This window comes from Acipenser ruthenus, chromosome 5 (genome assembly GCF_902713425.1).
Source record: "Acipenser ruthenus chromosome 5, fAciRut3.2 maternal haplotype, whole genome shotgun sequence".
NCBI classification, from domain to species: domain Eukaryota; kingdom Metazoa; phylum Chordata; class Actinopteri; order Acipenseriformes; family Acipenseridae; genus Acipenser; species Acipenser ruthenus.
The window spans coordinates 33,748,246-33,761,737 of NC_081193.1; the positions used below are offsets into that span (position 1 = coordinate 33,748,246).

At 42.2% G+C, this 13,492-nt stretch overlaps 1 protein-coding gene across 7 annotated transcripts in view; it reads right to left on the bottom strand.

Annotated features, from left to right (window-relative positions):
- Positions 1–4,912, bottom strand: part of LOC117402808 (tumor protein D53 homolog) — a 40,071-nt gene extending 35,159 nt beyond the window's left edge. For 2 of the 7 annotated variants that reach the window (XM_034004281.3, XM_034004279.3), the window contains exon 1: positions 4,743–4,909. In XM_034004281.3, coding sequence (XP_033860172.1) covers positions 4,743–4,761 — 19 coding nt within the window. In that variant the 5' untranslated portion in view covers positions 4,762–4,909. Of the gene's footprint in view, positions 1–4,742 lie in introns of all 7 variants that reach the window. The other 5 variants (XR_004544508.3, XM_034004278.3, XM_034004280.3 and 2 more) reach the window with 5 other exon arrangements.
- Positions 4,913–13,492: the final 8,580 nt, after the last annotated feature.

Genomic DNA, 13,492 nt, shown 5'->3' on the forward strand with positions numbered 1-13,492 from the left:
TCTATAGGATTTGATGGTGTCCTCCAAAATGGAAGCAAATAGCTGAAATTGCAACTGATATAGAGGCAAGAAAAAATATGATCAAGCCTATACATTTATATTCACTTCGATATTACTGTGTAATCTGAAGCCAACTGCATTCGCCATACCATTTACATCAGCAACAATGTAATTATCCCATCTTTCACATAAATGATTTACAATCATGACAAGGTTAAATGCCAGAGTTATTGTATGAGATTAGTGGAAAACATTTTGAAAACTGCTGGACTAGTTTACACAAAACAGCCAAGCAGTCAGACAAGCATCTACGAAACGTGTACAAAAGAATGAGTCGCTACATAGACAAAATGTGAAATCTCATGCTTTACTTGTATGGCTCTGGCTCATTACCCTGTTGTGCCCAAGCCCTTCTTGTAGAAGGCACAGGTGTCGTTGTCCATCCATCAACAGTCCAAAGCACCTTTGACCATTGTTCCATAGTCCAATTTCTGTGTCTCTGTGCATATTTTAGCCTTCTTCCCCTTTCTTAACAGAGGTATTCTTACTGCAACACATCCATTAAGTCCTGATGGACAACGAGACCTGTGCCTTCTGTCAGTTCTGTTGTCAATTCAATGCTTGTCTTCTTTCTATTCCTTAAGGATATTATCTTCAAGTATTGCTCATCCTTGTTAGACAGCTTTTTGGGTCTTCCAGTCCTAGGTTTGATAATTACAGATGATGTTTCTCTGTACTTGTTGATTATGCTTCGGATATAACACCCTGAAAATCCAGTGATGTAAGCTATTTCACTCAATGTTTTTCCTTCTTTATGCAAGTCAAGGTTGTTATAATAGTAGAAAACACTAGTGGAGGCTTTGAGTAAATTGTTGATGCTCATAATGCATCAGAGTAGAAAAATGCAACATGTCTAAGACTCTTGCACAGCAGTGCATCTATCTATCTATCTATCTATCTATCTTATATATATATATATATATATATATATATATATATATATATATATATATATACACACACACACACACACACACACATACATACATACATATATTTCCTACTAGGGGTGAAATCCCCTCAGAAGGGGATAAGTTGGAGGTGTCGTGCAGATATAAATGTGTTCATTGTATTTTATATTTTACTTTCATAATATGCTTGCAATGAAACTGCATTATTCAAATTTCTAACTATTCTAACTGCCTCTTTTGTACTGAATCATTCCATTGATGGGTTCTGATAGCGTGATAGCAGAAGCACTGGTCAATAAAACCTTTGTACAGGTAGCAAATAAGATGCTGTCTATCATATACATTAATCCTGAAGATTTATACCAATAAAGTGCCCTCACTGCCTTGGATCTGCAATTATGCTGCTAGGCAACCGATTTCTCAAAACATATAAGACCCATCATTTAGGGGAAAAATAATAAAATCCACTGACTATTTATAGAACATGCACAATTATGCATTCATTATTTATTTTTTTATCATGTAAAGGAAACCAGAAGCCAACACACACTGATGATATGCTGGACTACAACAGTCTCCTTATTAATCTTGCAGACTGACTCCCTCATAAGTCACATAATCAGACAAGGAATGGATAACTGTCTGCATACATTCATTAATTTGTTAAGAGAAGAAGCACGAATATAATTATAATTTAGCCACTCGATTATAGGAAACTGTACCCCCCTTCCCAAATCATAAAAAGAATGCTTTACTCAAGCAAATTCAAATAATGATGGATAAAGGTGGCTGTCCCATTGTTTGGTCAATGTTTAGGGTATTCCTCCTGCTTTTTCCAAGTAGACGGTTAGTCCAGATGGCGAAAGGGCCTAATTTTTATATATTTTTGTTAAATACTGACAGTGCTGGAAGGATTGTAAGGAGCTGCTCACGTCTCTAGAGGTAAATGTAAGGGATAACTAATTAACAGCAAGCTACCTGAATACCATGCCATTATGAATACCATGCCATTATATTTGTGGCATTTTCCTGGTGTGTCAATCAGCATAATTAAAAAGTTGCCTGGTGCTGACTGATACTCATAAAGCACAAAGGGGTGGGCTGGAGCACCCGTTTAGGGAGAAGGTTTTCCCAGTCTGAAACCAAGGCTGTATTAAAACATTGTTTCTTTTTGCATGTTTTTTCCAGCTTGCTTGATCTTGTGATTCCTGCCCACTTGAAGTCTTACCTCTCTGTGTTACAGTTGTTAAGCAGCATACCTGGGGAAACTTTGTAATGATAATTCAATTCGGTATCAGAGCAGTCAACTCCCCCTTACTTGCCTGGACTCTCCTGTTTTTTTTAACACTTTTCCCAGACAACCCTTGGGACAGATTTATCCCATATTTTGCTCAAAATTCTACTGTTAAACCACTTTATGTTAACAAACCTTTGATTTCTGCAAAAGTCATGTATGGTGTGTGGTTACTGCAATCACCATCTGTACCTAGCAGGGTTTAGGAGGCAAACTCACATACTTGACCACCTAAGATGGCTTTGCGTGCGATAAGTCCTCCCGGTAATTAAATATTGATGCAATTTTCAAGCTTCTTGGACAACAACATATTCTCACATATTCCTAAGTAACATTGAGAAAAGGCATATTTTCTGTAAACTATGCAGGACTGATTTTAATGGTGGGCCTTGGGAACAAGAATGATGATGTATGTGGTAAGCACGAGAGATCACACAAACACCAAAAAGCCAGTGACACTCAGAAAACCAGCACGTCAATTAATAACATCTTATACTCTGTGCATAGGTAACAAGTCTATGAGTGTCTCAGTAAGCTCATGAATGGAATGGATCAAATTACTATGCAAAACCAGTCTGCTTCCATCCCTGAACAACCAGTCCTAAGCAAATCATGCAAGACCAGCATGGAAGAGACTACAGAAGTGTGCTATGCTTGACAATGTAAAAGGCTGCTAATTTGACTAAAGTGAGCAAATGCTGTGCTGCCTACACATTTTCCTGAAACGTAGAGGCACAGATGGGATAGCTTCAGATGATAGGTGGCTAAGTCATCAGGTGGAATTGAGGGTTTCATAAGTGCAAACTGTCCAGAAGACAACTATTTATACGTATAACCCAATTGTCAAGTTCAATAATAGGAGACCTCACTAAAGTACGCTAGGTGGGTGAGAGATGGCAGGTGGAGAGGACAAATAGCCCAACACTGACCCATAATGGTTTCTGGGACCAACTGCAAAGGTAATGCAACTTTAGAACAACAAGTATAGAAAAAAAGGGTAAACTGTTTTAAAATACATAGAATTTCATATCCAGGCTGTGTCAAATTCAGCCAAGCTTGTCTTTTGCGTGCTGTTACTATGTTTCACAATTCAATCAATCAATTAATCAATCAATCTTTATTTATATAGCGCCTTTCATAGTGGACCACCATCACAAAGCGCTTTACAAGATAGTGAGGAACAATGCATAATACATGGCTAGGATGTGAATTCTAAACATTGTGGATGCGTGTGTCATATGAATAACATGAAGCGAAACACCTGAAATAGCAATTTAGACAACAGCTAATAACAGATATCAGGCTTAAAAAGCATTGAAAGCAAGAGAGAACAAGTGGGTCTTGAGAGTTGATTTGAAGCGAGCGACTGCTGCACGCACTGAAGCTGGGAGAGAGTTCCAGAGAGGATAAAAAGATATCGGATATCGAACTCCATCCTTTCTCTGTCAATCTTCAGGAATTTAAGGGTGTTCTTTGGAACATTTAGCAAAACCTGGGCCAAGGCATGGTATCTGATTGATTTAATGAACAGGTACCTGTATGCAAATACTCTTATTTCATCATTGGTCAATACTGGCTTATGCAAATATATTGCATCAGTCTATGATACAGTGTCATACAAAATGCAATACTTCTCTAATCACAAGATGGGATAAGTCACATGACATAACCTGACACCCACAGTTCCCTTGAATACCATGATCTGAGCCAGTGTCACAAAACAAACGATGGGGGAGGAAGTGGTCAAAAACAACCAAGTGACTTGAGGTTTTGTTTTTTTTGTTTTTTTTTTACAGCAGGAGAACATGATCACATGCCTACAGATTGAAGTTGCTTAATTGGTTAAAATGTCCTAATTTGTTTAAGATGAACATAACTGGATTTGTTTTCAGTATGTTCCCATTGCACGATACCTCTCCAATTAAAAAAAAAAGAAAAGAAAACGGAAAACAAAGCAAAAAAATCAGCTGAAACATTAGAACTCACACCACAGACTATATTAGGCAAATATCTTAAGCGTTTTTGCACGAATTTGTAAGAGAACAAAACGCCAATGGAAATGTATTGACTTACACAAGAAGAAACAACTGGCATCTATGTAATACAGTATATGGACAAGGTTGCACAAAAATACAATGCCATAATATACCAAATACTCATTTAAGTGAAATAATATAAACAAAGCAAAACAATGTGGTTTTAGCCTATAGGTTATAACAACCTACGACAAAGTAAATGAAATTCGCACACCGGTAACAGCAGGTAGAAAACAAGAACATGGCAACTTGTATATCACCATAATAATTTATCAAAGAAGACGATGTCAAAACTACACTAATGTCTAATTTACATTGAGGGTTGGAGCCAGCAAACAGGTAAGTGGTGGAATATGTTACTGTAAACTTGAAATGCTAACACAACAGCAATAAAAACAAAAAGTTTATTTTAAAAAATGTATAATTTGTAACGCATCTTACCCTGTTGCCTGGCCTCCATCTCAGTGTTTTCCCAGTGTATGGTTCCTGTATTTATTAGATCAATGCTGTTCCTTTTTCTGCAGATATATTATCACGAACCCCGCTAGCAGCTGTCCCTAGCCTCTTCCCCTGACTCCTGTTTACTTCTCTGAGCTGTCATTCACATGCCCGCCCCTAGTGGGCGGATCGACAGACTGCATCAACAAACCAGAGACGACGACCTCTAGATAGGTCCACAAACAAGCAATGCAAACAAGTGCACCCTCATGCAAGACAGGTTTGAATTAGGTACTCTACTTTATCAAATAAAAGTGTCCGCCTGGTGACTTCAGTGAAATAGATTTTTATCCTTGAGTTATTTATTTATTTATTTTTATGAAGTTTTAATTATTTATGAACATTATGTATTTAAAAGAGTTAAATTTGTTTTTTGTTTTTTAATCTATTGTATTGAATATTTTTTTTTACTTTAAAGTATTAGTACCCTACTCATTTCTATAAATATTGTATACATAAGAATAATTAACCCAGCAATCCACATAAATACAGTTTAATGTATATATAGTTCATGCTAAATGCTTAAATGATTATTTTAATTAATTTCCAGGCACGAGTGACGGATGAAGAACATGATAACTACAATACAGCCAGCGACTGTAATGCATAGTGTTTAATAATACCTGGTGCATACAGGTTTAACCTATTTTCAGTGTCATTCAAGCAGCTGAACCTTTCAACTGATACTATCTTGAGGTTTCATTATACAAACAAACAACATTAGCTGTTTTGGCATTTGCAATTAAACCTCCCAGACCGATAGACTTTCCATATAAGCTGTTTATGTACAAAACATACACTGTAGAATGCCATTTATGCTGGTGGATCAACAACAAAAAAACTTTACTGAACACTACACTACTGTAAGGCAGTGAAGGGCAACTGAAATGAATGGGAGGACAGCATGTGTGGCCCTAAACAGCCCTAAGCCAAGTTAATTTTGTTATAACAATCTTTTTTATGATGAAAGTACATTTATTGGGTCATTTTTATTAGACTGCCACTTATTAAAAATGATGGTGACTCTTACTATGTATTGCATATTATAAACCACACACAGAGAGAAAATAATGCATTGGGTAATGTGTGATATGAGAATTTAATGCACCCCCGAGGGTGAGATGCTACATAAATCCTTAGGGTCAATTCTTATTTATCATCTTTGTCGGTGGATGGGAGATTTTTCGGGTGGCCGATTTATAAATGTTTACAGTGACTCCCTCATTGAAAATGCAGTTTGGCCTGAAGATTGAAAGCAAAGAACCTGTTGACGAGGTAGTTTCGATGTTGGAAATATGAGTTTCTCTTGGATTTACCTGATTTTCACTAGATCTGAAGTGGAGGGATCTGAAGTGGTTTCTTTATCAAGTACAGACTAGAGAATTATGAAGATGTGTTGCTGTTTGACAGTTTGAAAGCCCTCTGTTGCTGGTATTAATGAGTGCATGTGATATGGGAAATATGAGATGTCGAAGTTGAAAATTAATATAGAAATTATGGCCTCAGGATCATGCTATATGAAATCAATCACCAAGAACCTGGACCTCCATTGATTTGGATAACAATTTCCATGCATGTTTGCCTTTGGGAGAAGGGGATCAAGTGTAAATTCTAGGCCACAGTGACATCCCGTTCATGAGATACAGCTGACCCATTTTAGACCCCCCACCCAACCTTTCCATGGTCATAACTTCCTCCATAATTGACACAGAAAGGTAGTTTTGGTGTCATTTTAAAGCTTTCAAATAGCACTATCTTCTCATTCTATGGAAGGTTCTGTGAAGTATAAGATGAAAAAAAAAGTTGCGTGATTCTGTGACCTTTGATCTCACCCAGGTCAAATTGTGTAATCTTGGATTTTTGTCACTGTTTGATAGATTGTAGCCTAGACCCTTATCTACATTTTGTGCCTGCCGTTGATTGAGGCACAGTACAGAGTTGAATGCAGAGTGTCAGGTGAATCTTCTAAGTGAAGCGATTACACACCTAATACAATTAAACCAAAATATTTAGTTGTAATCGAGTATACTCACCTGTTAAATTGACGCTGCAGTGAACTGGTGCAGCTGTAACAGATTCATGTTAATTAATTAACCAATTTGGCCTATTAACACATGTGACTAAAGTGTAGCACAGATTAATTAAATACAGATCAATACTGAAATGTACCCTTTATAAAGTGAAAAACAAGAGAACCCAACTATAACTCAACTAAGGTGTGTCCTTAAACCTGGTACTCGTCCAAAAAACATTTATATATTATACTTATCAGTTTAACATTCTGGACATTAAATGTTTGTAGCATAATTTATTGCAGTTTTGCAGTCTATTTGATATTGAAGACAATTTGTTGTGGCAAGTACTTCCAATGACTTTCTTGGCGTTAAAGACATCAAAGAATGCTGTGACCCATTTGCAAAGCATCATGGAGTGTGCTGCACTAAAGGTCATACCTTAACAAAGAAGCAGATCCAGGACCACCAGAAGCTGAACTTTGTGTATGGCCAGAAGTTATGTTACCCTTGTATGAAGTTGCTAGCCCATCGTCCTCATGACCAAGACCAAACTTCATCTTCAACGCAAAGTGACCCCAAGGAGTCTAGTTCAGAAAATCCAGCCCTCTTACCGTTCAAGACAAACAACCTGAAAGCAAAATTTAATTCAAATATCAGTCAGTAAATTCATATTTTGACAGCTGTCCCAATGTCTTGGTCTATACGGAGGACTGCTGCTTAATTTGGTGCTATCTACCACATGTCCAGGACAGCCAAGGCTTTACAGGAAGAGAAGGGATGCCTATCATACCCAAATCCAAAAATTGAGGGGAGAACGCTAACAGAGAAGATTGCTCAAATGGTAAAATTGTTCTACAAGAGGGAAGATTTTAGTCAACTCATGGCTGGAAAGAAAGATTTTGTTTCTGTTTACAATAAAGAGTCGGGAAGGAGGGAGCACCAACAAAAATGGCTTGTTCTATGCAATCTTTCAGAGGCCTATCGTTTCTTCAAATTACAGCATCCTGACATTAAGATTGGCTTCTCCAAGTTTGCAGAGCTGAAACCAAAGGAGTGTGTGTTGGCAGGCAGTAGTGTTGCACATGCTGTGTGTGTCTGCACAACACACCAGAATGTAAAACTGATGTTCATTTGTTCTAAGCTTCCACAACTGAGTGACAGTAGAGAGGTGCCTTTGAATCACTGTCGGCATTGCTTATCTTATCTCATGTGTTCCCCACCGAACGTCTATTGCCACTTAGGAACGTGTGAAAATTGTCCATCACTTGAAGATTTCAAGAGTCATCTACAAATGCTCTTTCAAGATAGCCCGGTGGACGCAGTGGAGTATTGGAAGTGGACTATAACTGACAGATCCACCCTTCAGACAATCAATTAACCTGTCGACATAATTTCATTGCAAAGATGCAGACTGCATATTATCAACAGCTGAGTGATGAACTTCAAAAAAATGAATTCCTAGTTGTCGGTGATTTTGCAGAAAACTTCACTTTCGTCATGCAAGATGAAGCACAATCACACCATTGGAACAACTCTCAGGCAACCATACATTCTTTTGTTTGCTATTGGCGAGACAGAGATGGGAATTCTCAGCACATCTCCTATGTTGCAATATCAGAATGCATGACTCATGACACAGTCGCTGTTCATCTCTTTCAAAAGCATCTTTTGAGGTTCTTGGAGAACAAATTTGGGAGGCGCCAGAGAAAAATCTATTACTTCTCTGACTGGTGTGCAGGGTAATATAAGAACTGTAAAAATGTCCTCAACATTTTGTTTTGGCCCTTGTGCTTTATATTTTGACCAGTGTGATTTTGTTTGTGTTTGTACCATATTGTTTTTGTTTATTTGTTGATTAAAAAGCGCATTCGCACAATTTAACCATGCAGCTTTCTGGGCTGGGAGGCTACCGTGCCATGGGTGAATGTTCTCATGTATTTCAAGTCTGTTATTCCATAGAATACAGCTGTTATTCCATGTATTAGGGTTTTTAAGATTTCTGTTAGCCTTCGCAATAAACCATAATATAATATTAAAATTGGTACGATCTGTCCTAAGATTCTACAGTTCAGTAAAACACAACGATTGGGCATAACATAAACATCTAAACACCAGGTAAGGTAGGTTATTTTTTCTGTTATTTAATTTGTATGTTTGAAAACTGCATAGTAGTGATAAATGTGATTGTGAGGTGAAATATCATGGTTCTTAGGGTTCAAAGGATTGTTTTATAATCTGTGTACTTTTTTCTACTGAGATATGTTTATGTAGACATCTTGTACTGTTAACATCCTGAGCTGATAAGAAACAGATTGTTATTTTTATAACTTAAACATTCAGTCAGATAGCTTTTATAACTTTGTGAAGTTGCACAAAAAATATCCCTCTTTGGCTATACCCATTTAATGCTTGTTTGTGGTAAACTCAATACAATGCCTCAAAACGGTATTTTCATTTTCCTGATACTGCCCTCTGCTGTTCAACTTGCTATTAACAGCAACTTTCAATAGTACTGTAACTTTATTGCATAAAATGAATTGGCAACCCCAAAATACTGAGGACCTGTTCTAGAAAACATGCTACAATAATAATAGTTCCCTTTCAATTCGAAAACAGCCACCAACCAATACCTTTGGGATATGCCGGCACAGGTCAGGTATTCACTGAACATTTTATATCAAAGCTGCCTATAGGCCCCTCCGTGGAGTGACATCCTCGGTCCCGCCTCACCGAGGTAATAGTCACCACATGGAGAACTCATTCTCTTTTGCACTGAACCCGCGAATGCAAGTGATGCGACTTCACAAGGTTTGGTGGTCGTCTTTTCTTTCAGGGAACCGGGGTTATATCTGTAACCTATAGTTCCCTTTCAAATCAGAGATGACCACCAACCAATACCTTTGGTAAGGTACACAAAGCCGTTGCGAGGGAGTAGAGCAGACAGCATACGAGGGATGTCTTGCTACCACCAACTAGTGTTGGTGATGTGAGCGTGCAACCTCAGGGACCCTTGTGCCTAATGAAGGCATAGAGGGATTGTGGCAGAATGAGGGTACTGGCCTGTGTATATGTGTGTTTTGTAGTGGTGGTGGGTAATTAAAGGGTTAATTCACTAGCACTTTAAAAACATGTGAGAATGTGGTGGAGGGTTTAATTGATTAAGTGGGTGTAAATTGCTGCACAGGTGTGTGTATATAAGGGAGCACTGAGAGCACAGGTTTAGTTGGTGTTAGGATTCTGGAGAGTGTAGATCTCTGATCCTGTGTGTGTGTGCGTGAGATCTGTTTTTGTTTAAACTGTTTATTTTGTTTGTTTTATTTAATAAATACGTGCCGGAGCGCTTTTCCCTGCACATCCTGACTCTGAGTCTCCTTACCCCGGTCAGCCTGTCACATTTGGTGTCAGAAGAGGGATAGCGCCTCTGGAGACTTGGAGCAGGAGTGCAGGATTTTTTTGTTTTGTTTAAAAAAAAAAAAAAAAAAAAAGGAAAAAAAGGAAGAGAGTATAAGGTGGAAGAATGACCGGGAAGCAAGGGACAGGGAGGAGGAGGAGTACATCAGGGCCAGGTACCCGAGGAGCTGTAGGTCACCACTGTTGTGCCCCCTCTGTAACCAGCAACATCAGTTTGCCGCCTGTCCCTTCTGGTACTATGAGGAGCCCGAACATCCACAGCCCGAGTGGGAGGAGCCCGAACGTCCACGGCCCGAGAGGGAGGAGCCCGAACGTCCACGGCCCGAGAGGGAGGAGCCCGAACGTCCACGGCCCGAGAGGGAGGAGTCGGTGCGTCCATGGCCCGAGAGGGAGGAGTCAGTGCATCCACGGCCCGAGAGGAAGGAGTCGGTGCGTCCACGGCCCGAGAGGGAGGAGTCGGTGCCACCTCCACCAGCAGGGGAAGATTACCTGCTGTCTCTTCCTCCATCGCCGCCACCAGCAGAGGGAGCATGCCTGCTGGTTCACCTGCTGCTGCCGTCCCGAGAGCTAGAGGGGGAGGAGCCATTACTGCCGTCTCCAGGGCCAGAAGGGGAGGAGTTACAGGCTCAACCCCCTGAATTTTTCTGGGGGGGAGAAGGGCAGGATGCTGGTGTCCCCCAGCAGCCTCTATTTATGCTGCTGAAGGGAGCACGGCGCACACCAGCCCAGCCACCACGACAGAGGGAGCCAGCACCGCCACAGCCTCCCTCTGAGTGGCCAGCATCAGCCCCATCACCACTGCCGAAGGAGTCGGCAGCCTTTCCGCCACCTCCACTGCCAGTAGCAGAGCAGCAGGAGCTGCCTCTGTCTCCGACACCACCACCGCTAGGAGCAGAGCAGCAGGAGCTGCCTCTGTCTCCACCACCACCAGGAGCAGAGCAGCAGGAGCTGCCTCTGTCTCCACCACCGCCTGGAGCAGAGCAGCAGGAGCTGCCTCTGTCTCCACCACCGCTAGGAGCAGAGCAGCAGGAGCTGTATCTGTCTCCATCACCGCTAGGAACAGAGCAGCAGGAGCTGTTCCCGCCTCCTCCACCAGAGGGAGACGAGCTGCTGTTCCCGCCTCCTCCACCAGAGGGAGACGAGCTGCTGTTCCCGCCTCCGCCACCAGAGGGAGACGAGCTGCTGTTCCCGCCTCCGCCTCCGCCACCAGAGGGAGACGAGCTGCTGTTCCCGCCTCCGCCACCAGAGGGAGACGAGCTGCTGTTCCCGCCTCCGCCACCAGAGGGAGACGAGCTGCTGTTCCCGCCTCCGCCACCAGAGGGAGATGTACTGCTGTTCCCGCTTCCGCCATCAGAGGAGCTGGCGCGGGCTCTACCTCCTGTTGCCAACAGGGAAGAGGAACTCTGGCCGCTGCCACCCTGGCCGGAGGTTCCTGCACTGTTGGCCACGCCCGAGGTTGCCGTGCTGTCTGCTGCTCCACCTGAGGTTGCCGTGCTGTCTGCTGCTCCACCGGAGGGTCCAGTGCCAGTGGTTCCGGAGGGTCCAGCGCCAGTGGTTCAGGAGGATCCAGTGCCAGTGGTTCCGGAGGGTCCAGTGCCAGTGGTTCAGGAGGATCCAGTGCCAGTGGTTCCGGAGGGTCCAGTGCCAGTGGTTCCGGAGGGTCCAGCGCCAGTGGTTCCGGAGGGTCCAGTGCCAGTGGTTCAGGAGGATCCAGCATCAGCGCCAGTAATTCCAGCGCCAGCGGAGGGACACAATCCAGTGCCTATGCCGCTAGGGGCGGCCAAACTGCCTGGGCCAGCTGACGGGTATCCAGGAGGGACCCGAGAAGGGACAATAAAGACGTTGGGTTTATGGGGTAGGCCGGGGGTTAAACGGGCACCCCCTTACATAAGCCCAGGGGTAGTCATGGGGGTTAAACGGGCACCCCCTTACAAAAGCCCCATGGAGGTGAAGGAGTGCTGGAGAGTGTTGGGGCCAGCGGACTCCAGACGGCAGGGTGCACAAGGGGGCCCTGCATGTCTGGTGTTTGACAGGGGTCGGCTGGTCCCCAACATTTCCTCCCACCCTCCCTCCCAAATCTGGTGGAATGGGGGGGGGGAGGTGGCCCGTTGAGGGCCTGTATGTGCTACGCACATAAGGGGGGAGGAATGTGGCAGAATGAGGGTACTGGCCTGTGTATATGTGTGTTTTGTAGTGGTGGTGGGTAATTAAAGGGTTAATTCACTAGCACTTTAAAAACATGTGAGAATGTGGTGGAGGGTTTAATTGATTAAGTGGGTGTAAATTGCTGCACAGGTGTGTGTATATAAGGGAGCACTGAGAGCACAGGTTTAGTTAGTGTTAGGATTCTGGAGAGTGTAGATCTCTAATCGTGTGTGTGTGTGTGTGTGTGTGTGTGTGTGTGTGTGTGTGTGTGTGTGTGTGTGTGTGTGTGTGTGTGTGTGTGTGTGTGTGTGTGTGTGTGTGTGTGTGTGTGTGTGTGTGTGTGTGTGTGTGTGTGTGTGTGTGTGTGCGTGTGCGTGTGCGTGTGCGTGTGCGTGTGCGTGTGCGTGTGCGTGTGCGTGTGCGCGCGATCTGTTTTTGTTTAAACTGTTTATTTTGTTTGTTTTATTTAATAAATACGTGCCGGAGCGCTTTTCCCTGCACATCCTGACTCTGAGTCTCCTTACCCCGATCAGCCTGTCACAGGGATCTACCACATTAAGTCGGTAGAATCTGGTGAATGTATGTGCAGTAGCCCAGCTAGCTGCAGTACAAATGTCAGTCAATGAAGCTGTTCTAAAAAGGGCCCAGTCGTCTGGTTAAGCAGGAGAGGTGTACATCATACAGTCTTATTTAGCAGAAATATATTTCACATTCATAAATTCCTTTTAATTAATAATGTCCCTATTTACAAAAAAAAAAAAAACTCTGAGTCTGTCAATTTGATATCTCTCAGTAACACCTTGACTGGAACAGACCCAAACAGTACACCATGTCAGGCAATATTACCTTTAATAAACTTTGCTGATTCAGTAGACAGGAGCTCATCCCAGTTCTGAAAAAGTCGATAATTGCGGCAAGATTTATACTGAATGCCGATTACAACCAGCATCAGTGTACTCTTTATGAAACTTTAGGGTGGCTCAGTCTGGAGAATAGAAGGCTCTGTTAGAAACTCTATTTATTTTATTTATTAGCAGACGCCCTTATCCAGGGTGACTTACCATTGTTACAAGATATCACATTATTTTTACATACAATTACCCATTTATACAGTTGGGTTTT